This window comes from Canis aureus, chromosome 6 (assembly GCF_053574225.1).
Source record: "Canis aureus isolate CA01 chromosome 6, VMU_Caureus_v.1.0, whole genome shotgun sequence".
Classification (NCBI taxonomy): domain Eukaryota; kingdom Metazoa; phylum Chordata; class Mammalia; order Carnivora; family Canidae; genus Canis; species Canis aureus.
The window spans coordinates 40,042,689-40,067,715 of NC_135616.1; the positions used below are offsets into that span (position 1 = coordinate 40,042,689).

The following is a 25,027-nucleotide window of genomic DNA, read 5'->3' on the forward strand; positions in this document are numbered from 1 at the left end:
TTCCCCTGTGAGCCTGCAAATGAGGTTACATTTTGAGAAATAAACTCTAGAGCTATGGGGCCAGTGGGCCATCTTCTGGGGCAGCTGTGCAAGTTCCCCACTGGTGCCAACTCAGCAGCAATGAAGAAAACTTTACTGTGTCCTCAGGTCGCCGAGTTATCTCAGGGAGCACAGAGCTCGAGGACCAGACTGCGGTGACAGGCTGGGTTCACAGCCCCAAGGCACAGGCAGCAGTTGCTACCCCTCCTCCAGACCTACTTGAGGGGATAGGCACCAAATTCCGAGGAACACACTTTGGTCCTCAATCTCAATCTTGAGAGCTTACATCTTGGAACTGAAAGACTCGAGTCATTTGGGAATTAGTATAGCTGGTCTGACAGGCCTACAACGTGCTGCCCTGTCCACACACACAGCCCACCTCTTCCCGCACACTCTGGGCCTCCTCCCTACGAACCCCACTCTTGGCAGTACCCCAAGTCCAGCGAAGTATCAGAGCCCTGGCTCCTCTTGGCTCACTGATCTCAACCCCCATCAGGTGGCCTCTGGGCCTCTGCTGCTTTGTCCCCAGATGGGCGGGCAAGGAGGGTTGGGGGAAGCAGCACTGATCCAGGGGACAGGCCATGTGCCTCTACCTTGCCACACATGGAACAAATGGGTCAGGTGAGGAGCTCAGGGTTGAGAGCAGTCCCGTGAACAGGACCCGGGAGCCTTCAGCTCTCAGCTCCAACTTCTCAAGACCCTGTCTCTGTCCGGCCTCAATGTGTGGCTTCCTTTTCCCTCTGCTCCCATGTGGCCCTAAGAGACAGAAACACTGTAATTCAATCCATGGCTGCCTTACCGCATTCTTCTCCAGGAAAATATTCCAGATGTCTTTTCCTAAGCCTCGGGAATCCTTGGGGTTTGTCTGCTGATAAACCTCTGCGCACAAGTAAAAAAGCTAGGAGGAAAGAAAATGGGTTGGAGCAGGGGTTCTCATGCCCCCTACTCCAGGACTGATGCTGGCCCTGGAACGATGGGTGAGGCCTGGAGACACACATGACCCTTCTTTGGAGAGATGCCGGGGCTCCTGGTAGGTGCAGCCTTGTGATGTGCTGAGAACCAAGAGCACAGGACAGCCCCCCAACAGGAAATCCTACAGCTCAATGAATGTGGCCACACCAAGGCTAAGAGGCCCTGGTGTGGGTGCCGAGCCCTAGTCCCTCAGCTCCCAGCACGGTACCCCTGGACCCTGCACTCCCTCCGCACCTGCTTTGCCTCCTACTCATTTGTGTCTTGTTCTCTAAGGGTTTCTGTTTTACTCTCTGTCACGTGCCTGGTCTTTACTCAGGTGCTCAGTGTTGACTGTGGCTCCCAATGGTGGTCACCCCCGTCCAACTCTTCTGAGCACGGAGCAGATTGAGAGAAGCCGTGGAGGTCACTGGTCCTCAGCCCCATCCCTGGGCACTGTCTCCAACACCCTGTCATCACCTTTGTCACCTTGCCCCTCTGCTAAGCCTCCCCACGGTCACGTTGTGTACCTGCAACTCCAACTCTAGAAAGACCATGTGCTCTAAGCGGACTGAGCACGATGGCAGCTCCCCTGGCCTCCCCATGCAGGGGACGCGGCTGGTGTGTACAGTCCTGCCTGCCTAAACGGCACCTTCCGTGTTTTGTCTGTCCCTGGGCTGCCTGCCAGTGCCCGCAATGGTGAAGACGGATGCTTCTGACTCACCAGCGGACTGGGGTCTGCCTGAGAGAAGATATACCGCAGGAAAACACCCAGGTGAGCTGGCCGTGCCTTCAGCTTCTCAAGGTCTTGGAACACGATGTCGCTCTGGAGGGCAGAAGGACAGGGGTGGCTGGAGTGCACGGAGGTGGGGCACAGCAGCACGCCCTGCTGCAGCTTGGCCCCCATGGCCCCTGCCGCCGGGGCTCACAGGTTGTGGCACCCACCCTACGCCCCCTCACGGCTAGGGCGGCTCTAACTGCTTCTATTCAACAACAGCTGGCATGACCATGACGAAAGGAGAAAACCAGGAAACCGTTACCTCGTTGTTGAAATAACCCGGGTCGTAGTCTTCCTCTGGGCCAATGATTAAAGGCTTTGGGCTCTGGTCTGTGCCCTGGTGAGAGTCCAGGGGTGGGGGCAAGGTTAGGGGACAGGCGTCCAAGCCCTCCACGACACCCATGTGCCACAGCACCGGCAAGGAGGGCCACATGGGTCTGGTGGACGCTGGCATCTCCTCACCTCCCCCAAATCTCAGAGGACAGAACCACGATTTCTACTTGCAAAAGTCAAGTGCTCATGGGCAGGGCCGCTGCAGTGCATGTGCACGGGGATGGGAAGCAACAGAAGGCGCGTTCTTCCTGTTTGCGAAAGTTCGGTTGACTGCAGGCTTGGGGCTCTGCTGGCCCCTCGGCAGCCACGTCGCACCCACTACAGCGTCTACTAGGGCCTGTGGTCACACAGGCTAGGTCTTTGTGACAGGACAGCTGGAGGCCCACATCTGCCTCCTCAAGCAAAGCGGATGGAGTGGATCTCTCCCCATGGCGGGCTGCTCAGGGGTGTGTGGTAGATCTCCATGACCCGTCTCAAACCCACGCTTCTCAGCTTGGCTTTCTTCCTCACACCAGTTCTACCAAGAGCCTAACCCTAACTGGTGTGCCACTGACATCAGGTATGATGAGAGCATTCATACCGCACAGGCCTTCCAGATGCTTCCCTGGATAAGCTTTTCTCCCCACTACGTTTTCCACTCAACGTGTTTGACCTCATTTCCAGGGATTCCCCGAGAATGGCCTGCTCTGGAGCCTCCCTGGATCACGCTTGCCCACAAGATGTCCTCCCGCCCCACTCGCTCAAGTGGCTTCTCCTGACAGCGTCTCCCGGGTGCTCTGCACTCATCCTGTGCTCCTGGGTATTTACAAACTCGTCACTCAGAATGATGGAGTCACAGAACCTGAGGCCCAGGACGTCTGTCAGAGATCAGAGTCTGGCACTCACTCGCAAGCGCAAACGTGAGGCCCACAGAGTCAACGCAAAGGTAGGCCACAGCCTGGGCCTCCTCATCTCCCACTGGGAGACGCTGGACGGCCGCTCCTGGCTCTGCTTGGCCCCCTGGGTGAAACATGAAAACACCAGAATTTGTTTGTTGTGAGAGGGGAGGATTTTTTTAAGTCTTTACAAATATGCAGTTTTTCTCACTACAGAAGCAGAAGATGCTCATTATTGAAAACGATCAGATGTTGTACAGTTATGCAACAGAAAGTTTGAGTTCCCAAAGGTTCCATTGCCACCACTGAGAGTGGACTGTCACCCCAGCCCTGCCCTGATCAGCACAGATTACGATTCGGGATCGGAGGCCATGCTAGAGCTGCTCCTATGGTTCAAAGATAACAACTAAAACAGTTGTCAGAAGGAAGACAGGACTCCATGACAGAGTCCTTCTCACCTGCTCCTGTCGGCCACCTGAGGGAGGCCTCGCTGCAGAGCAGGATGTGCACAGGGCAGGACCATGCAGCAGCCCAGGGAGGGCGTGGGGGGAGGCAGCTCGTGTGCTCAGGAGAACACGCTCTTGCATGGTGCCCTGATCAAGCAGAGTCCTGGCGTGGCCCGTCTGCTGTGGCTTTCTCTCACCAAGTGAATTCAATGCCCACCTCCTCTCTGGGTGGGGAGACGTAAAGAGGCTTTTCCTCAGGGGTCCAGCCTGGCAGCTGGTACCCTGCCACCATGCGTCCTAGTACACATTGGATCCCTACCTTTTCTCCTGCAGACCCAAATTGAACTCACCTCTGCCTCTCAGATCAAATCAAAGCACTAAATAGTGTGTGACGCTGGTTTTAATTCAGGACCACGGCAGAGTTCAAATAACGTAGGCTTTAAGGAGTGAGTTTGCTTTAAAAAAGTACCGAGTAACGTTACAGAGTCAGTACAAGGATATAGGAGAAGCCACCATGGTGGTGGCTGCTGAATGCTAAGAAACATTGTACAAAATTAGGAGCTCTTGCCGTATTGCTCAGTGGCCTAGCTTCTGGCTCACCACTGACAGGCAATCTCCTTGATGGCCCAGGCTGCAAGCTCTGTGCCCTGAGCCAGAAGTGCTCCCCCTACTCCCGTCCCCACAGACCAGGTCTAGCTTTGTGGGCAGTGGCTTCCACATCAGGTTTTCAGGACCTGGGGGCTCCAGGGCAGCGCCCCTGAGGGTGGACTTGACTAGGCCCCATCCTGGGGTAGCTGAGCTTTTATTTGGTGCCTATATTAGTGTGTAAATAAGATTTTGTGCAAGAAAATAGATTTTGCTAAAGAAAAGAGAAAACTGAACATGAGCATTCTAGAGTCACGTAACCAGCCTATCTGCCACTCACACAAACCCTGTTTTCGATGTCCCTTCCCTATGGATGTGTTGTGTCCTCATGCAGAGCCTGCAATAGCCTTTTGTTCCCAAACCCCTTCCTGCCACATTCTTTCACTTTCATTCTCCAGGGAAAAGTTTCCTTCAAGGGGGTTCAGCTGGAGTCTTCAAAGCCGGGCCCTTGTAAGCTGGTTCTCAAGGAGGGGGGGAGAACTGCAGGGAGCTCTTAACCCTCACCTGCTCACTGGTGCTGGGCCCTGGTGCATCCGAGCCCTGCCGCCGGTGGTGCTGGGCCACCCTGGCCATGATAACAGGCGAGGTTCGGGGACTGTCCAGCCCAGGGTCCGACAGTGCCGAGTTCCGATTCATCAGTGCCTAGAGGAATAGAGAGCCCATTCACCCTCAGCTGGTCTGGAGATGCCCACACCCCGGGGCACCTACCCAGTACCTACCCTGTGCCTGCCACTATGCAGAGCCCTTGGCTGTGTGGCACCTGCTTGGGCTCACGATGGCCCTGAGGTAGATACCACTACTCCCACTCTTCACACTGGGAAAGGATGATTTGCAGGGGACCCAGTGATGGGGTCCTTCCCTGGACTTGATCCTGGCACCCAAGCCTGGCCCACAGCCTTCCCCTCAAAGCCAGGTCACCTCCCAGATGCCCAGCCCTCAGGACACATCAACTATGAATTAAGACCCTCTGTCTCTTCTTGGTGTCTCTCCCACAGATGGATCATTGCACATATGTTCACCTCCTCCCACAGACAGCAGCAGCGAGGAAATGCAATTCCAACTATTATTTAAAATTAGGGTTTATGGGACACCTGGGTGGCTCAGCGGTTGAGCATCTGCCTTTGGCTCAGGGCATGATCCCGGGATTTGGGATTGAATCCCACACTGGGCTCCCTGCATGGAGCCTGCTTCTCCCTCTGTCTATGTCTCTGCTTCTCTGTCTCTCATGAATAAATATCTTTAAAAAAAAAAAAAGTAGAAAAAAATAAAATTAGGGTTTAGTGGCACCTGGATAGCTCAGCGGTTAAGTATCTGCCTTCAGCTCAGCTCATGATCCTGGGGACCACGCCCTTTATTAGGCTCCCTCCTCAGTGTGGAGACTGCTTCTCCCTCTCCTTCCCACTTGCGTGCGCTCCCTCTTGCTACCTCTCTTTCAAATAAATAAATTAAATTAAAAAATTAGAGTTTAAGTGTGTTAATTAGCCTGGCTGAGCAGATATTTTGCTGACAGCGTTATTACTTCTTCCAACCACTTGTACTTTGCAAGTTTATATATGCAGACAGACAATAGCTAAGAGGAAATGTGGGGCTAAAACCTGAAATGTTTTTGACCACTCCAGAAAAGATGAGCTATTAGAGATCTGTGACGGACCTAGAGAGGCTGTCACTCTGATTTAGCTGGCTCATCGCATCTCAGATGGTGTGGCCGCAGCCAGGAAGCCCTGCATGTGCGGCCAGGTCACCGTTTCCCATGACTGAGGCCCGCTACTGTTCATACACTGCTCTCCCCGTGACTGTTTACAGAACAGAGCTGTGATAATACAGGTGCTGGGTCTGACGGTCCTGTGTGCAGGGCACACATGAAACCCCTTTTGGACCCAGATAGGAGTGATTAAAACCCTTGGGAACCGGGACGCAAGGGTTCAGCTGGGGCTGGCCCTTGTGGACACTCACCTCACTGAGGGAGGGGAGGCGTTCCGTCCCAGAGTCCATGCCACTGTCCCCCTCCTGGGAATCCAGAGAGAGTCGGCCTGGGAAGGAAACAGTTTACAGGGGAGGGGGGCTGCAGCCTGGAGGCCTGAGTGGGAGAGGAAAGCGAAGCTGCCATCCTCCCTCCTCTCCTGATTTCCCTCAGGTCAGATGCTCCACACCTGGCTTTCGCCTCCCTGTAGGCCTGTGTTCTGGCCACATCGCTTCCTAGAGACGCCACGGCTCCATGTCACCACGAGTCTGACCTTCAACCCACACCCACCACTCTTCTAGCCTGACTCACTTCTTATCACAAGAGCATGCCAGGGGCTGGGGGGCAAGGTAGGGTCTGGATCCTTGTCCTCCTAGGACCGCCCCGGTACTTACCAGTAGGTGCGATGGCTATGCTGTCATGATGACAGCAGAAGCTGCCCCCTCCCTATGTGTGGACATGCTTTGTCTCCCCAGCCTAATCCCTAGAGAGCCAGGGCTAGTCTGTCTTTTCTGAATCTGCCTCATGGGGACAACAAGTGAGGACCCTGGGTTGGAGACATGGGGTGAGGGGATACTTACCTTCTGATGCTCTCTGGCTGGTGTCACTGTATAGGGTGGGTATGTCCTAAAAAAGAAAAAGTCCCAAGGGTGGGCTTGGTCTGCAAAGCTCTCCCTCCTTGGTACCTCCTGTAGTCAGCTCTTCCCTCCGTCTCAGCAGATAATATCTGCTGCCATTAGGGGCTTTTTCTGCTCCATTGCCTTAAAAATGCCCAGAAGGAGGAGCTACTGCTTCGTTGGTCATTGGAGACGGTGACCCCTAATGGTGGAGAGGGAGCTTTGCCCTTAGGGGAAGTCTCGGAACTCATGGATTTATCCCCCCCAGACCCCACAGCACTCTCGGCCTTGGGGGGCTGAACACAGAAGGACCTTCCCATCAAGGAGTGCAAAGAACTCCAGCTGGACACTGAGGGGAGGGGAGGGCCCGCCTCTAGTGGCCTCAGGGCTTGGAGGACCACCTGCCTGCATGCTTTTCTGGGTCTCACTTAGGCTTTTGGCAGCTCCAAGGTAGGTACTCTGAGGCCTGTGTGACCAGTGAGGAAACAGGAGCCCAGAGACGGTGCATGACTTGCCCAAGTTGTACAGTGGGAGAACTGGAGCCCGGCTGGCGCTCAGGCCCGCAGCTCTCGGTAGGGGTTTTGGACTCTCTGCCCTGTGGGGCATAGGAGCGCAGCAGTAGGGGCAAACACGTACGGCCTAGGACGGGGGCACACTTCGCCTCCGACCATAACCCCACTGGCCAGGTCCTGCTGGGATTTCCAATTCACAAACGAAGACCCTGGGACTTCCAGCAGGACCTAACCTGCCAGAGAGTCTCACAGGTGGTGAGCTCAGGACCTGAGCTATCAACCACGTGACATGGGTGTGCCCTTCAGAAAACAGAACAGTTTAAATTCAATTAGCCTGTGGTTCCTAGGCATTTTGATCTGGATGTTCTAAAAAAGAAGTAGATAGGGGATCCCTGGGTCAGTGGTTTAGCGCCTGCCTTTGGCCCAGGGCGTGGTCCTGGAGTCCCTGATCAGGTCCCACATTGGGCTCCCTGCATGGAGCTTGCTTCTCCCTCTGCCTCTCTTTCTCTGTGTCTCTCATGAATAAATAAAATCTTAAAAAAAAAAAAAAGGGGGGCAGCCCCAGTGGCTCAGCAGTTTAGTGCCACCTTCAGCCCAGGGCCTGATCCTGGAGACCCAGGATCGAGTCCCATGTCGGGCTCCCTGTATGGAGCCTGCTTCTCCCTCTGCCTGTGTCTCTGTCTCTCTCTCTCTGCCTCTGAATAAATAAATAAAATCTTGAAAAAAAAAAAAAAAGAAAAAGAAAGTAGATAATCCTCAAAGAACCTCTGTTGGCTTTGGGAACTATTATTCTTGGAAACTGCACAGTTTCTGGAGAGTTCCTTACTTGCCCTAAGGACTGAGGCCGGATGGAGTTGGAGCAGCACACTAGGAACAAGGTCCTTGAGCAGACCAGGTAAAGACATCTCCTCTCTGGGGTTTCCCACAGAGAGGTCCCTGCCGCTACAGACCACCCTCCACGGCGGGGATCTGATATTCTGGCTGATGTGGAAGCGCCTGCAGTCTTCGAGAAGACCCACTGTCCGCAGAACACGCAGCCAAGTAAGATCGGTGCGGGAATAGGCACACCACCCGCAGGGAGCAGATAATGAGGAGACTAAAGCCAACAGTCTGATTGAATTTATATGTATTTTTTTCTACCGCTGTAGCAGGCTCTAGGAGGGCAAGAAAGGGCCCCCCCAGCGGCACCCACACAGCGCTCAGCCCCTTTGGCGCTACATGAAGAATTGCTGCCTTTTGTTGGTTTATTAAGTACTGAATGCTCCCGATTCAGCCCTGGGGTCCTGTATGACTCAGGAAGCCTCAACCCTGGCTTTCCTCCTACTGTGCCTGCGTCCACCTGCATGACCACCTGCCCTTCGTGAAGCCTGGCCTGCTTCACTCACCACGAAGCCACCCATCTCCTGCTGAATCTTCAGCTGTAACTGCGTGACGCGCCTCCGGGCACCTTCGATCTGCTCCTCCAGTGGGCTGGCAGGGTTCCGGCTGTACACCTCACAGATACGCTGGGGATGAGCCAGGACAGGGAGGGAAAGGCAGAAGGGGTTATGGTTAGTGGAGAATGGACAACTCACAGGGGGAGAACAGGCAGTTACCCCAGACAAGGAGGAGAGACAGGAGCTCTGCCTTTAGGAGATGCAGGTAAGCTCACCCTTGGTCAGAAGAGGGAGGTGTAGAGATGGTGAGAAACAATACAGAGAGTAACTGGAGAAAGAAGACGGGACACAAAGGCCCATCCAGTCTGAAGCACCATCCAGGCTAGGCCTATGCCTTATCCTACAGAGGTCTTCCTCAGCTCCTGCTCGTGTCAGATGTTCAGTGTCTGTGCAGAGCAGCACACACAGGGAGCTCACGACATCAGTCTCAGGAGCCCTCTCTGGCCTTGGGTGCAGGGGGAGCTGCTCAGATGCTCACCTGGAGCTCACCTGGTGTGCACTTAGAGCTTAGAGCCTGGGTTTTGCAAATGGGGAGGCCTGCCCCTGAACTCTGTCATCTGTGCTCACTAGCAGTGTAGACCCGACAAGGACGTTTCCTGCGTCCTCACGGATAACGGGGATGACGGTCCCTGCCTGAGGGACTGCAGGGAGACCTGAACGAGACTGCCTGTGAAGCCTTAGCAGGAGATAGCTACTATCGCACCACAGAAGGAAGTGCTCCATACGGCTGGCTTGTCACACAATGACATAAAGCCGGCGTGCAGACACATTCTCTAAGCTCATCCAGGGCCCCTCTGTTACCTGACAACCTCGGTTTACCAATCCCTCAGCCCTCAGCCTCCGCGGCGCCATCCTCTGGTGGAGCTTCCCAGCTGCACTGCACATACGTGTGGCCTCCCCACCCTGGGCCCACAGAGCAGCTCTGCCTCCAGCCGCCGGGGCTCTTCTGACACTGTTCGCACCCTCTGTCTCCCATTCGACAGCTCCACGACCTCATATTGCATGTAACGCTCCTTTCTGGTCTCTCTCTCTCTCTTTTTTTAAAGACTTTATTTATTCATGAGAGACAGAGAGTGGCAGAGACATAGGCAGAAGGAGAAGCAGGTTTCCTAAGGGGAGCCCGATGTGGGACTTGATCCCAGGACCCCAGGATCACGCCCTGAGCCAAAGGCAGACGGTCCACCACTGAGCCACCCAGGTGTCCCTCCTTTCTGGTCTTAAAACAAAACCAGCCATTGCCATGAAGCTCTTCCATCAACTCTGATTACCCTCTAAGCCGCTGCCTCAGTCCTCTCTTTCCTTCCACGGATGTGTCTCCAGCCAGGGCTTGACCCTCGGGACCCAGAGCCTGCGGCCTGCACACAGTCTCATTCCTCCACCTCCTTCAGGGAGCCTGATGACCCAGTGGCCTGGCCTCAGCTGTCACCTCTTGGGCGCCCCCTCCATGGAAGGCCATCCTGGTGCCCCCACCCTCCCTCATGGCCTGCCTGCAGCCTCACCCAGTCCCTGCACCCTGTAACTTGGGTAGGCCTCAGGTACCACTTGCATCCACAGGAAGCTTGTGTGCAGGGGACACGTGGCACGGTCCTAGCCTTCACGTTACTTAGTCCAATGGGGAGAAGAACAAGTAATTAAAATCTGAATGTAACAGCAAATACACAGGGATGGGAGAGGCAGCTGTGCTGTAAAGTGCTGGACTTCCAAAATTCTACCCGCTCTCTGTCCTGTGCACTGGTGCCCTTGGTGATCCCACCGGTCCTCAGTTCTGACCACCTCTGTGCTGAGGGCGCACCCGAGCTCTATCTCAACCCTGCCTTTCCTTTGAGGCTCCAACCTCTCACATCTACAGGGCTGGTCAACGGTCTTTATGTCTCAGTGTTCCCTGGGCTCCCAGAGCTGACCTCCATGTCTCTCCCTAGACCCCGCCCTGCCCTCCACGCTACCCCCCCCCCCAACAGCATCACAGCTGTCAGGGCATCCAAACTTGGCACATCTTCTGTTTTCTGCCCTGTTACCGCCCCCTGGCAGGCAATCTGTCACCCATCTGACCTCTGAGATGTCCCCCGTGGTCCCCCCGTGTCTTTCTGTACTGAGTCCTAGCATTCCTGTTCAATCTCCCACAGCATCCTGAAGATGGTCTCCTGGCATATCCATGCACTGAACACACTTCTCCGGAGAACACTGCTTTGGAGATGTGATCACTCCCCAGCTCAAAATCTTGACCCATCCCATGGTCTTCAAGATAAACTCCAAGCTTGGCAGGGAAGTCAAGGCCCAACGCACTCTCCAGAGTGAAACAGACTGAATCCAAATTCAAATGCCACCTCAGAAAGCCCTCCGGGATTACTGCATGATTATTCCTTCTTTTGGGATTCCTTGTACTTAAATGATATTTTAGAATTTAATGACCTGTAATTCACAGAAAATAAACCTCATCATTTCAAAATGTACAGTTCAGTGGTCTGCATGCATGGGCAGGGTTGACAACAGCCTCCACCATGGAGTTCTAGAATATGGCTACCACCCGACAGGATGGTGGTTATTCCCTACTTCTCCCCTCCTCCACTCCTGCAACCACTAATTTATGTTCTGTCCTCAGAGACTTACCTGTTCTGGACTTCTATTTAAAAGGACTCACATAACCTGTGGCCTTATGGGCCTGGCTCCTCCCACCGAGCCTCATGTGCTCAGGGTTCCTCTGTGTTGCAGCATGTGCGTCACTGCTTCACACCTGGTGGTGGCCGAGTACCATCCCATCATCCAGACAGACTACCCTGGTCTGCCTGTTGGGCTGCTGATTAACTTTGGGGTTGTTTCTGCTTTGGGCCTGTTGTGATTAAGACTATTAGGAATGCCCACCACTTATAGGTTTGTGTCTGGATGTATGTTTTCCATTCTGGGTTGTACCTGGGAGGGGGACTGATGGATCGGTTCTCTGCGCTCCTGTGTGCTGACCATTCTGAAAAGCTGCCAAACCGCTTGGTGCAGTGGCTGTGTGACTTCATGTCCTCACCAGCAATGGTGGGAATCCATTAGGATAATGAGCACACAGACAGAACATAAACAAGTTTCTCCGATTTCTCCACTCTCACCAACAACTGATACTTCCTGCTATTTTGGCTCTAACCATGCTGGTGGGTGTGGAGTGACATGGTACAGTTTTGATTAGCATCACCGGATGATTAATGATGGTGAGTATCTTGCCATGAGCTTCTTGGCCATCTTTCTTGCTTTCATGCTTCTTACTGGACTATCTTATCCAAATCCTTTGCCAACTTTTAAAGTGGCTCGTGTGTCCTTTTATTGTTACCTTTAAAGAGTCCTTTGCATATTCTGGCACTAGAACTTGATCAGATATAATGAGTTGCAACTACTTTCTCCCGTCCCATGGGTTGTCTTTTTTACTTTCTTGTGTCCTTTGATGCACAAAGCTTTTAAATTTGGATAAAGTCCAATTTATTATGTTTTGGTTGTTTCTACTTTGGTGCCACTAAGGAAAAACTGCCTATTCCAAAGCCATGAAGATTTACATTTGTGTTTACTTCTGAGAGTTTTGCAGTTTTAAAAAATAGTTCTGGTTCTTACATTTTGGGATTAGACTGTTTACTGTGTGAGGTACAGATCCACATTTGTTCTGTGCATGTGGATGGCCAGTTGCCCCAGCACCGTTTGTGGAAGACTACTTTCTCTAGGACATGGTCTGGACACCTTGTCAAAATTCAAATGACCATATTTGCATGGTTTAGTTTCTGGACTCTGACTTCTCTCCTCTGACCTACAGGTCTGTCCTGACCATTCCATGACACCTGCTGCTCCGTGAGTTATCTGCACTTTTGATAACGTGGTAGGAGTCTGTCTTTATCCATTCGATACCCGACTGGATCACAAACTCCATAAAGGAAAGCTCCACCTCTCACTTACCTGTATAACCTTTCTGCCTTCTGCCCCAGCATCACCTGTTCTATCCTGCCACAACACGAGCACCTAGCACATGGCAGGAGCTCAATGTCTGCCAAACACAGAAGTGTATTTTCACATGTCTGTCTTTGGCCTGTGCTGTCCACTTGCCGGTAGACCCTCCCCATCTGTTTTGCCCACAGAAGGCCCACGCTTCAAGGCCCAGCTCTCTGAAATACAGCTCTCTCCCTGAGTCTCCCTCCATCCCCCATCCTTCATGGATTGCTCTCTTCCTTGTCCCCTTACTGACTCTCCTACCATAGTGTGAATTTCTTCCATTACAGAATAGTCATACGGAAGGCAAGAACTGTCTAATCTTCCCACATCTGTGTACCACAGGACCTAGAACAAAGCTTTACATGCAGCAGACACTTATGGAAACATGCTGAACATTAAAGAAGGGGCCGGGACAGAACTTGGCTACCCTGCTGCACCCCCTCCACCAATGGGGGTCCCCCTGCTGGCAGCCTGCTGGCCTCCCTCAGCTCTCTGTTCCCTCAGAGTGTTCTCCCCATTCCGACACCTGGTGGCATGAGGCAGGGACAACTATTCCGTGGACAGCAAATTTGGGTGCTGAGGTTTGGCCACAATGGGCTGTGTCCCATGAGTAAGACTGTGGCTGACTGCCCAAAGCAGGACCTTACCTGTAACTCCTTTTCCTCCTGCCTCAGCATATTCCGAAGGATCTGGGTGGCATGTTTCTGGAATTCAGGATCCTGGGAACGGAATGGACAGTAGTAAGGGTGGGGGCAGCCTCCCAGATTAATTCTCTCCCACCTGCTGATTCTCAGTCAGGAAAAGCCAGCAGAGCAGTTGGGGGTGGTCTGTATGTTTGAGTGACACTTAGGTCCCCAGCCAACTTCAGACACGGAATGTTTCTCCCGAACTTCCCAGAAGCTGTGGTTGCAACCACCCCTGGTACCAAATCCCCTCAGGCTCCCTGCACCTGCTGGGTCCATCTGCCTGTCCAACGACAGATCCTATCCCCTTTCCTAACCACACCTCGTCTTTCCTCTGCCCTGTCCTGGGTCCGCCCCCTCTGCTGCCTGTTCTTCCTGGATTCCCTACCCTTTTGTCCCTTCAGGCAGCCTTTCCCCCACTGGTTGGTATTCCACACTCCGGCAACATGGCTGGCTGCAGTCTTTAGTGGATGCCTTTGTCCGTGCCTGGAGGTGTGTGCACTCTCTGCTGGTGAGCAGCACCCCTGAGGGCCTCCCTAGGGTTGCCCCCATTTAGGAAGCATGCTGCCTGCTGCTGTCTGGGGAGGCTGGATGCATTCACGTGGAAGGACACGAAGGATGGAGTGGCTCCTTTCATGCAGTCAGCCCTCCTTTGGTCTGGTTTTCTGATGCTTGTGTCGGACCTCTAGCTTGCCTCTGCTCACCAGCACACCTCAATACCACCTGCGTTCCTCCCCATGGGCTGATAAGCCAGGAAGACAGCAGGGCCATACCTGCAGAGGTCTGGGCCCCGTGATGCGCTGTGGGGGGGGCAGAGGTGGCGGCGGCGGAGGTGGTGGGACCACGGGGGTGACTCGGGGGGCTCCGGCTGGGGCAGGGTCCTGCTGCAGCCCAGAGACACCGACGGACAAGGGGGAAGAGCCCAGGAGGGTCAGTGCAACGTAGGCGCCAGCTGGAGGTAGGCAGACAAGGAGAGGCTTGCTCAGGGCGCACTGTCCTGGGTGGCGGACACTGAAGCTACAAAGCTGGGCGGGGAGTGGAGAGTCCTCTCCCCTTTCCTTTCATGAAGCTTAAAATCCTGCAGAAAAATTCTCCACATTTTAACGCCCCACCGTCCTCTAATTCCAGCCTGCCAGCCCTGTGTCCACACTGGTACCCCTTTGTTCCTCTTCACGCAGGATGCTCAAGTGAAAACCCACTGTGGCATAGGTCTGTACTCCCCAAGGGCTGCCTGGCCCTCAGGCCCTTCACTTCACTGAATACAGCCAAGCCCCTGGCACACAGAAGGTACTATCCTCCCGCCCTCCTCGGACCACCCATCCGCTCTTTCCTCAACATCTGTTGCTTCTGTTGGATTACCTGGGCAGCCCTAATGGCTGGGTCTTCCTAGCGGCAAACAGAGTGTTTTTGCTTTTTCCCCCAAATAGGAAACCAATGAGGAAGGCTATCCATGGAGAGGACAGGGGAGTGAATGGTCCTGGAGGGACCTGGTAGCAGCAGGACATGGTCTACATGGTCGTGCAAGGAGGTAGAGTCTGATGAGAGACCAGTGTCTCCATGTGCAGTGACCACAGGGAATGGGGCAGGCCCAGTGGATCAAGACTAAACATGTCACCCCAGCTGCCTCTCACCCACAAAGGAGGCTCGGGGTCGAAGGGCGTGCTCCCCCTGCCCACCTGCTCCCCTACTTTCTGTGCTCTGCTTTCTCCAACTCACATTTGATAAGCTTCACTACCTCCAGGTGTGAGCTGTTGGTCACCATGGTGCCATTCACCTGTTGGGGGACAAACCGTAGAGTGATCAGGATGGATGCAGGGGTTCCTCCCAAAGCTCAAAACACCACTCCTCACAAAGCCACTTCCCAATGCTACCTAGACACCTCTGGTCACCTGTCCCTCAAATTCACAATGTCAGTTTGTTCCTATTCACGTCTGCTGTGTATTACCTTCCCAGCTCCTGTAAGTGTTCAGCCACTAGCCCGCACCTGCCAACTGCCCTGTGTGCCTACTCCTCCCTGGACAGCTAAGGCATAGCCTCGCCTAGGATTCCCTTAGTGCTTCCAGGACACTATGCAGCATTGGCAGTGCTGGATACCCTGCATCAGGGCAGGTTCCAGCAGGCGGCAGCTGGCAAGGTGCTCAGGTCAGTACTGTGCAGACGCGGAGTCCGAAGGTCCTGGGCCCCTCACTGGTCTCAGCCTCCCTATTTTAAGTGTGTTTTTGTCATTTCTTAAATGGGGAAATAAAATCCATTCCAGAAGCTTGGTTACAGAGAGTCAAGAAGGGCCGAGGATGGGGCTCCTAGTAGCTGGCCCTCACTGGCTGCCACATTCCTGGGGTCCTCTCGCAGCACTGCCCCCCAACCCAGTGGCCGAGCACCGTGGTGGTGAGGGGGGAGGACCCAGGGTGCTGGCCAGAGAAGAGGGGCACTCACTTTGATGATCCGGTCTCCCTCTTTGACACCAGCTCTCATGGCTGCCCCTCCTGTAGGAAGAAGACCTGGTCAGCAGAGCCTGGCCACCCTCCCCTGAGGTCAATGACCCTGCCCCACTGTCCTTCCAAAATGTCTTCTCAGCTGTTCATGTTAGGACCTCCTGTCCTGGTTCAGTCACAACTACCTGTGAGCTGCAGGGGCTTTCTGCCCATGGCTCAGAGGCCAGGCTTCTGGTAGCCAGGCCAAGGTGCCAGAGGGGCAAGCCTGGCCCTGGGAAGAAGACATGTGCTTTACTGGAACGTGCCTGGATAGTTCCCAGGTCAAGTAAGAGCTACTTCCTATGATCTGGTGGGAAGAACGAGTTTATTTTTATTTATTTATTTATTTATTTATTTATTTATTTATTTATTTATTTAGAAGAACGAGTTTATTGCACTAAATGTAATTGTGAACATAATAGTAATTATTAAGAGAAAGAGCAAGAAGAAGGTGAAAAGAGTTTTCAAACTGCTTCCTGAGCCCTGAGAGGCTCGTTCTGGGGTTCACACCATGAAGATAAGAGTGATCACTCCTTTATCGTCTGTTAAGATTTATTTTAGACCTTTGGCAGTTTCTCCCTTTAAAATGGGCCAGAGGGATCCCTGGGTGGCGCAGCGGTTTAGCACCTGCCTTTGGCCCAGGGCGCGATCCTGGAGACCCGGGATCGAATCCCACGTCAGGCTCCCGGTGCATGGAGCCTGCTTCTCCCTCTGCCTGTGTCTCTGCCTCTCTCTCTCTCTCTCTCTCTGTGTGACTATCATAAAAAAAAAAAAAAAAAAATGGGCCAGATGCAGAGCTCCTGATGTGACCCACTGGAGGCTGAGGCGGCCGTGACCACTGTGTAGGTCCTAATGACTTAGTCCTGGTTTGGTTTATATCCAGAAAGCACGGAAGCATGAATGCCAGAGCAGGCTGACGAGCAGCATACAGACTGTTTCTGTCAATCTGCCCCAGATGATCATTCAGTCTGTGAGCTGTACTCATCCGATAAAACAAAACTCCCACAAAGCACATATAGATGCTTCTGCTCTGAAAGCATATTCTCCAGTGCAGATGCGTTCCAAGTTGGCTTTTCAATCCGGGGACTCAGGATTACACCCTCATCTATGGTGTGCTATTTACGGAGGAGCACTTGCAAGGAGCTAGAAACTCTCTAGGCTGTGTCTGAAAACCAAAGGTGGGCAAGTGCTGTCTTGCCTGGAAGTATGAGACACATGTGGTGATTTTGGAAAAAAGGCAAAGTCTCCAGAGTAAAGGAACCAGAGAAGTTCTCTGACTTTCGTGAGCTTGAGGACCACCAAAAGAATTTGTTCACAGCACCTCCCTTGCCCCCCTGGCCAGAGAGTGATCCAGTGCTTTTGGGCGTGGGCTCAGGACGAGGACAGCAGCTACCCCGGGGGTCCAGGTGACATTGGTGTTGGCAGGACACAGACCACATGCTGAGAAACAGCAAGCTAGAGAGGCCTCACATCAGGGAAAGACAGTAACAACCACTGTGTTACTCCTGTGATGTCAATGCTGATGCGTAAGTTGTCTCTTTATGTCTCCTCCCCCAGACATGCATGCATGCACAGAGACACACACACACACACACAAAGACACACACATCCATGCACACACAGATGCACATAGAAACACATGCACACACAGGGACAGACACATATCCATGTACACACAGATGCAGAGACACATGCACGCACAAGGAGAGACACACATACAGACACATGCACACACACACACAGATCCATGCACACACAGATGCAGAGACACACACGAAGAGACATGCTCACAGACACACCCACAGACACATGCGCACACATACATCCATGCACAGACGCACAGAGACAAATGCACGCACAGGGACAGACACACAGACACATGCACACATACACATCCACGCACACACAGACACATGCACATAGAGGCACACACACAGAAACACACACACACGTGCATGCACTCACAGACACACAGAGACACACACACACACACAGATGCATGCACACAGACACACACACTTTCCAAAACTCAGGTTTCATTGGCAAGCCACCTTTTGCCATTTTGTCTATGGGTCTGACTGTGCTCAGGCCTCAGGGAAGGGCCCCAGGAGCTGTACCTGAAGTGGGCTGCTGCAATCCTCCCACTAGTGCAGTCCCCCCAGCAGTGCCATCCTCCCACCAGCACCGGCTGCCCCAGTCTGGGAACAGGGAGAACAAAGAAGTCAGAAGTACGTGTCTTTTCAGCGCTCCATCCTCAGATGGGAAACGAGCACCGTCTAGAGTGAGCAGAGGGTGGTGTGTGAGGTGTGGGGAAAGAAGCCATCTCTCTGTAACAGAAAACTGCGAGGTGAAGCAGCACATTCTCCAGAAGATCTAGCTGAGAGAATCACTGAAGGTGCTACGCTAACCAACAGATTTTCGAAACAGCCTTCTGTGGGAAGAGTTGGCATCTAGGGCTTCTGTGGCTTGAGAGGAGAGGTCAGTGTCTGGCTTCCCAGCTTCAGAGGACAGGCTGCCTCTCTTACTAGGGCCTGACGTGGCTGGTGACTGTGAGCTGAAGCCGAGGCTTGTTGACAATTCCGAAAATCCCAGGAATGATGTTGAATCTACTCCATCTGTGCTCCAGAAAGGGCACCACAAAGCCTGGATGATGGCACGTCTGTTCACGACAGAGTTTACTGAATGTCTTAAGTCCACTGCTGAGACCTGCTCAGAAGACAGATCCCTTTCCACATGCTTCTCACAGAGGCATCTGGCTAGGAATCTTGATCCCATGGTAGTGAGTTCAAGCCCCATGTTGGACATGGAGCCTACTTTAAAAAAAAAAAAAAAAAATGCACCTGGCCACCCAAGAGCTCTGATGGAGATGGACAAGAGTGTTGTTCTCATGCCTGCTGACACAACACCCACTCTGCAGCTCATAGAGCAAGGAGTCATTTCGACTTTCAAGTCTTGTTATTTGACAAATATATTTTGTGAGACAATGGCTGCCATAGACAATGATTCTGCTGATGGATCTGGGCAAAGTCAATTGAAAATCTTCGGGGAAAAAAAAAGAAAGAAAATCTTTGGGAAAGGATTCTTCATTCTCGATGCCATTCAGAACATTCATGATTTGTGGGAAGAGGTCCAAAGATCAACATTCACAGGGGTTTGGAGAAGCTGATGGCATCCCTCGTGGAGGACTGTAAGGGGTTCCAGATTTCACTGGAGGAAGTCGCTGCAGGTGTGGAAACAGCAGGAGAACCAGAATCAGAAGGGGGTCCTGGAGGTGGAACGGAACCGCTGTGATCTGAGGACAGAACCTGAACCCACAAGGAATGTTCCTTAGGGATGAGCCAAGAGTGTGGTTTCCCCACACAGAATCTCCTCCTGGTGAGGATGCTGTGAAGACTGTTGAAATGACCACCAAGGATTTAGAATGTTCCATAAGCTTAGTTGATCGTGCGGTGCCAGAGTCTGAGAGGACAGGCTCTGGGGTGTAGTGCTATCCAGCTGTACGCACACTCAGGGAGACAGTTCACGGGAGGAGGGTCCATTGTTGCAGCAAACTTCACTGTCTCATATTAGGAAAGCTCCACGGCCACCCCAGCCTTCAGCAGTCCCCAACATCAAGGCAAAAAGGTTATGACTCACCAATCAGCAAGGAGGTACTTTTCATTAAGGCACGTATATCGTCTTTTTAGATGTAACACTACTGCATACAGTAAACCACAGTGTAAACAAAACTCTTCCAAGCACTGGGAAACCGAAACAACCATCAGACTTGCTTTATTGCGCTATCATGCTTGGCTGTGGTGTCTGGCCCAAGCCCACCATGTCTCCACGGGGAGCCTGTGACACTCTCCATGTCACCAGCCCCACCCCATCTGCCATCCTGACATTCGCTCCTACTAGAGACACCGGCCTCACAAACTTCCACACCCCCACCTCCTTCCTGCTTGTCAGCACAGCCCTGGTCACTAGCCAGTGTGACTCCACTGCCTGGCGGATGGTGGCTCTTCTGCTCTTGGGTAGTGGCAGGACCGACCGGCTTATAGGCCCTCCCACTCTGCTCCCTTCCCACCAAACTCCTATCCTGCCAGCGTTTTTTCATTCCCTCCTTCCAGACTACCTTGAAACCCTGGTTCTTCCAGAGAAGCTGCAGCCACAAACTGCCCGAATGCCAATTTCCCAGCACCTCCACCTCCCTGCCTGGCCCACATATGTCATTTCTCCTTTAGTCAGTCAGTATTTAAGGTAACCTGCATCTGCAAATGCAGGCAATCGCTCAGGCCAGTGTGCCATCCCAAAATGTAAAGTGTTGTGGGTAGGTATGAAGAAGGGGGTCTCTGTTTCCACCACAGCATCTTCTCATCCAGGGTGAGGGGCTCCCCTGGGCAGCAGGTGGGCATGTGCCTGACATCCTGAGGGCCACTCTGCTGCTGTTACACCTCCCAACAGAGAAGTAAGCGTGAAGTGTGATTCCTAGAAATTCTGTCTAGTGGTGTGGCACTGCGGTGACATCCCCAGACACCACTGGGGACCTACTCGAGTCATTCCTTCACGCCCAGAACATGCCGCGCCTCCACAGAAAGCATGCGCACATTCTCCAGCTCACACGGCACTGTCACACGCATGGCTGCTAAGTACGAAGTGTCCCTCGACCCTCCACTCACCAGGCCGCACAGACTGCACCAGAACGATGCGATCCCCGCTGACCGTGAAGCCAAAGCCATGTTGGTCCTTTTGGATGATGACACAGCGCTGAACAAGACCTGACAGGAGGTGACAAAAAAAGAAGGGGTTAGGTAGGCACAGTCACTGGAAGGTTAGTGCGTACACACCAAGACCAACCCAGGAAGGCCCCAGTGCTTCCTCCTCCTAACCAGATTCCCCAGACTCTTCCTGTCCAAACACTACGGCAACAACATGCCTCCCTTGGCAAGCAGCACAAACTTGCAACCTACTTTGTATTCTACCTAAGGAATCACCCTCTTCTGAGCACTGAGCTGTCTCTCTCTTGTACATGTCTTTCTCTTTAGGTCTGGCTGGGTGAGGCTGGCCACTTCCTGCGATGGACAAGGCATAAGTTCTAGAGTTAAAGGCCAATGGGTTTCAGGCCTTGCCTCTGTCCCCTCTGAGCTTCTGCACTTGGGCACGTTTCTGAACCCTTCTGTGCCTCAGCTTCCTCATCTGTAAAGCTGGATAATGTCTACTACTTTCTATCATTGATGGAAGGACAGATGAGGCGATTTATGTAAAATCGTGTAATACAATGCCTAGCATACATTGTGAGCTCAACGTAAAGGCTAAGAAGATCTGTCTGTGGGGGTGTTCACTTCTGTGTCTATGTGTTGATGTCCCCAATTTACCTGCTGTCTCAGAGGTGTCAGAGGGCTGGCGGAGGTGGGAAGGGGACCTGCGTTCAGGCGCTGGATCTCCCAAAGACAGGGTACTTAACCTGGAGAGTAAGGAAGGCACACTGGTTGAGTGGGGCAGGGAGGAACCAGTCTCAGGTTAAAAGGGGCCCTGAGTCTTGGGTAAAGAGAGGCCAACCCTTCCACCCTGTAACCCACTAAACCCGCTAAACCTGGCGGGAGAGTAGGCGTATCTACACCACTGGCAACACCACTTATTTTGAATCCTGGACTGGCAGGACAAGCATGGTCTCTTTGATACCCAGGAGGGCGTGAAGGGCAAGAGCCCTTCCTGGAGTCAGGAGACAAAGAGACAATGCGAGAACAGGATGCGCACAGACACACACGCTTGTTGGGTCTTACCAGGCTGCAATGGGGCTGATGGAACAGAACGAAGCAGCAGAGAAAATGAATGCAAGAAAAAGACAGGAAAAAACAAAAGCTAGTTAGTTTTAGGCGGTGATTTGCAAAGGAAAGGGAGACTGGAGAGCAAGATGGTGGAGGGTCAAAATCACATGGAGACCTGCGTGCACTGAGCAGGACGGTGGTGGGGCGGCAGACAGCCTCCCCGACCTGGGCTTTGTCTTGCTGTGCTCCCCACCAATCCAGCATCTCCAGGAGGGTAACTGGGCATTTAATACTAACCTGTTGGGTAACTAGCATACACTTCTCTAGAAAGGAGGGCAGAGCAATGGCCCGAGCCTCTGAACATGCCACTTATCCTGTGGGCTCTGGGAGGAGTCTGGCCTGTCTGGTGGTAGTAGTCCAGCCCACATTCACCCCCTGCTGGCAGCCAGCCTGAAGCACCTTGCTTAGCAACTGTTAAGACCCTAAAACTTCAAGGTACCCCAGGTTACTGCACCAGGACCCTTGCACGAGTAGTTCAATCACTGCCATGCCTCTCCTTTTCAGAAAAGCGTGCCTGCTGCCCCTCCGAGGGGGTCTCCCAGGCATATCTACAGCATATGACCAGACAGAAGGTTGTTCATGGAGGTGCTGTGTGTGGCGGCAAAGCATGGACTCGACGTAAATGTTCACACAGGTGGCTAGGTGGGGAAACTGAGTGATGGTGCTCAGCTGTGTGGGATGGGAGGGCTCTGAGCGGAATTATGTACACAGGAGAAAGTGGGTAAGGAGATTATTTGTCCCTATGTGCTCACATACTTGTTTGCATATGCATAAAATATCTAAACCACTTTTGGAGGGTACGAAAGACACCCACACACTGGGCTGGGAGCTTTACATCCTATTCTTGCTTGTACCCGTGAACTTCTCAATCATGTGACGGTGCTAGCTCTTCAAGTAATACATACAATACAACATAAATAAATTACCTCTAAAGTTACAAGAGGGGGTCTTCTTCCCCCCTCACCCTGGCACCCCTCTTACCTGGACAGGTGAGACTGCTTTTTACTGGCTGATCTTTGGATCAGAGACAGAAGGACACCGAGGAAGCAGAGAGCAGGGGGCCCAGGAGAGAGTGAAGCAAGAAAGGAGGAAGAAAGACAAAAACAAGACATAAACCAGACAAGACAGTGGAGATGGTGGGCTCAAAAAAAAGCCACAATCAAACTCAGCAGGGCGCAGGAGAGGAAACCTGCCAAGACGTAGTAGTCATCTGGCCAAAATGCCAATCCACTCATGTCACTTTGCTGCCCCAAACCTCGCAGAGCTTCTCTCTGGTACTCGGGACTGCTTTTGAGCTGGGCCATGGTGTGGAGCAGGGCCTCCTGCCTGGTCCTCCCACAGCCCCCGGGGCCCACTGTGCTGCCCCATGGGTGGCACAGCAGGGCTGCCTAGAGGCAGCTGTGGGCCACTAGGGTAGGACTCCAGCAGCACTAGTCTCTGCTCTTTGCTACTGTTGCCTCCCTTCACCTGCTCCGGGTTCTGGCTCTTGCCTTTGCCCACACTGTGCCCACTCCCCGTGCAGCGCCCACTCCCTAGATGTCCTTCCTACTCCATGGCCTGTAACTGCATCCATAAGCCAGGCTCCAGGGTGCACTTCCAGCAGCTCCAACTTCTGGTGTCTTCAAACTACTGGACTCCATCAGCTCGCCTGCCCTGCCCCCTCCACCCATGGCAGGCACTCGGCTCAGTCCAGCATTGGGGAAGTGTTCTAGAATCTGGATGAGAACCGTACTCACTGGGGTGACCATTCCACCTCACACGTATGTCATGTCACCACGCTGTAGCCCTGGAACTGACACAGCACCGTGTGTCAGTGACACCTCAGTGACACTGAAAAGTGTCCTGGCACCCAGACCCATGCCATCTAATATAATGGTCACTACCACATGTGGCTATTTATTTTTGAAATAAAATTTAAGATTCAGTTTCTTAGTCATACGAGCCAAATTCCAGTGCTTCACAGCTATGTGTAGCCAGTGGTTACCACAGCCCCTGGACGGTGTAGCATCCCTGCACACAGCTCTGCAGTGTTACTCTACACAGTGTGAAGGCACTAGGGCATAGAAATAAGACTTGGTCACTGCTGGCTGGGGACGAGGGCAGCGTACAGAGCTTCAGCACAAACGGGGCCATGGCTTGGTGCCAGCACCCCTCAGAGAGGGGTTCTCAGAATGGACCTTATGGTAGAGGTCTTCTGCTGCAGCTCCTTATCTGTCATCTTCCGTCAGATCGGCAGCACGCCTCACCCTGGGTGGTCCTGTTCAGGCGCGAACCCCTCCTCCTCCTCAGGAGAAAGCCCACGTCATCCCAGGAGAGCCTGGGCCTCGTCCTCGCCTCTGCTGGACTCTGCGGCCCAGTGGCTTCCCATGCCTGCATCAAAGCATGCAGGAGCAGGGAGTGCGCAGCCTGGTCTGCTCTGCACTTGAGCGGGTCGGGTGCTGTTGGCCTCGTCAAAGGCCCACAATGCTGAGGCCCAGGGAGCTGGCTGTGGAGGACATCAGGATGCACGAGAAACATTCCAGCAACAGGTAAACATTTTTTTCTCGCCAAGAGCTTCACAGAGGAAAACCCACCACAGAATTGGAGGAAGACATGCCTACAGCAGCAGCTCGGGCGCTGAGACAATATGCAAGCTGCCGGATCCCCTAGGGTCAGACCCCGAGCAGACTTTGAGGGAGACCGTGGGAAGGTTAAAATCAGACATAAGGGAGGAGGAGAGGAGGGAGGACATAGCCTGGCATGAAACAAGGGCCATCAGAAAAGAAGAAAGGACTCACATTTGGGTTCCCCTCTTCCTCATGATATTCCCATGGAAATGTGGAACCTGATGCGTGTGGGGAAGGCCTGGGAGAGGGGAGACACTTCACCTGAGTTTGTAGCTTGTTAAATGGCAGCCATGAGACAGATGGCCTGGCCCAGCTTCTCAGTAAGCCCTGTGCCATGGAGTCATCTTGTGTCACCAGCAAAGGCCATGACTTCCAGTTGCAGGTCTGGACGAGTATAGCAGCCCTGTTTTCTCTCCACTGCAACAGACTGGCCTCCCCGGGGCTCAGATGGACCTGTCATCCCTGGCTTGCTCCCGAAAGCCCAGGAGTGCATGCTGTCCCCTGGCACTGAGCACTGAAGGCCTCTTACCAAGTGCCTCCAAACACTGTGAGAATTCACTGGCACTCCCTGCTCTGTCACACTGGCCTCCACTGGATCCTGTGCTCACCCTGCTGCTGTTCCGTGATGGCCCCAACCCTCTCTCTCTGCTTCTCAAGGCTCTAGTCAAGTGGCAGCGACCCCACCACGCCTCCTGCGGTCACAGCAGCCTGCATTTCCTTTACTCTTAAGATTTTATTCTGAAAAATTTTAAACCTATATTACTGTTGAGGGAACAGCATGATGAATACCTATATACCCTTCATCCAGACTCACCAATTAACATGTCACACTTGCTTTTTCTATGATTATACATTTTTTTTCCATTTCAAAGCTGCAAGATGGCTTGATACTTTGTCCCTAAATACATCAACATAAA

The 25,027-nt window shown here is 53.1% G+C and overlaps 1 protein-coding gene and 1 long non-coding RNA gene across 18 annotated transcripts in view; one reads left to right on the forward strand and one right to left on the reverse strand.

Annotated features, from left to right (window-relative positions):
- Positions 1-25,027, reverse strand: part of ARHGEF11 (Rho guanine nucleotide exchange factor 11) — an 86,500-nt gene that overhangs the window by 21,933 nt on the left and 39,540 nt on the right. For 10 of the 17 annotated variants that reach the window (XM_077901164.1, XM_077901179.1, XM_077901170.1 and 7 more), the window contains 15 exons: positions 22,486-22,518; positions 21,460-21,474; positions 21,052-21,140; positions 20,356-20,454; positions 15,660-15,709; positions 14,943-15,000; positions 14,000-14,178; positions 13,191-13,262; positions 8,539-8,658; positions 6,606-6,651; positions 6,018-6,094; positions 4,569-4,706; positions 2,028-2,102; positions 1,712-1,813; positions 839-937 (listed from right to left, as the gene is read on the reverse strand). In XM_077901164.1, the coding sequence (XP_077757290.1) occupies positions 839-937; positions 1,712-1,813; positions 2,028-2,102; positions 4,569-4,706; positions 6,018-6,094; positions 6,606-6,651; positions 8,539-8,658; positions 13,191-13,262; positions 14,000-14,178; positions 14,943-15,000; positions 15,660-15,709; positions 20,356-20,454; positions 21,052-21,140; positions 21,460-21,474; positions 22,486-22,518 (1,252 nt within the window). Of the gene's footprint in view, positions 1-838; positions 938-1,711; positions 1,814-2,027; positions 2,103-4,568; positions 4,707-6,017; positions 6,095-6,605; positions 6,652-8,538; positions 8,659-13,190; positions 13,263-13,999; positions 14,179-14,942; positions 15,001-15,659; positions 15,710-20,355; positions 20,455-21,051; positions 21,141-21,459; positions 21,475-22,485; positions 22,519-25,027 lie in introns of those variants that run through there. The other 7 variants (XM_077901173.1, XM_077901171.1, XM_077901177.1 and 4 more) reach the window with 5 other exon arrangements.
- Positions 2,365-11,039, forward strand: LOC144315892 (uncharacterized). The gene is made up of 3 exons (XR_013381633.1): positions 2,365-2,657; positions 2,762-3,023; positions 10,713-11,039. It is a non-coding gene; the product is annotated as an uncharacterized LOC144315892 (long non-coding RNA).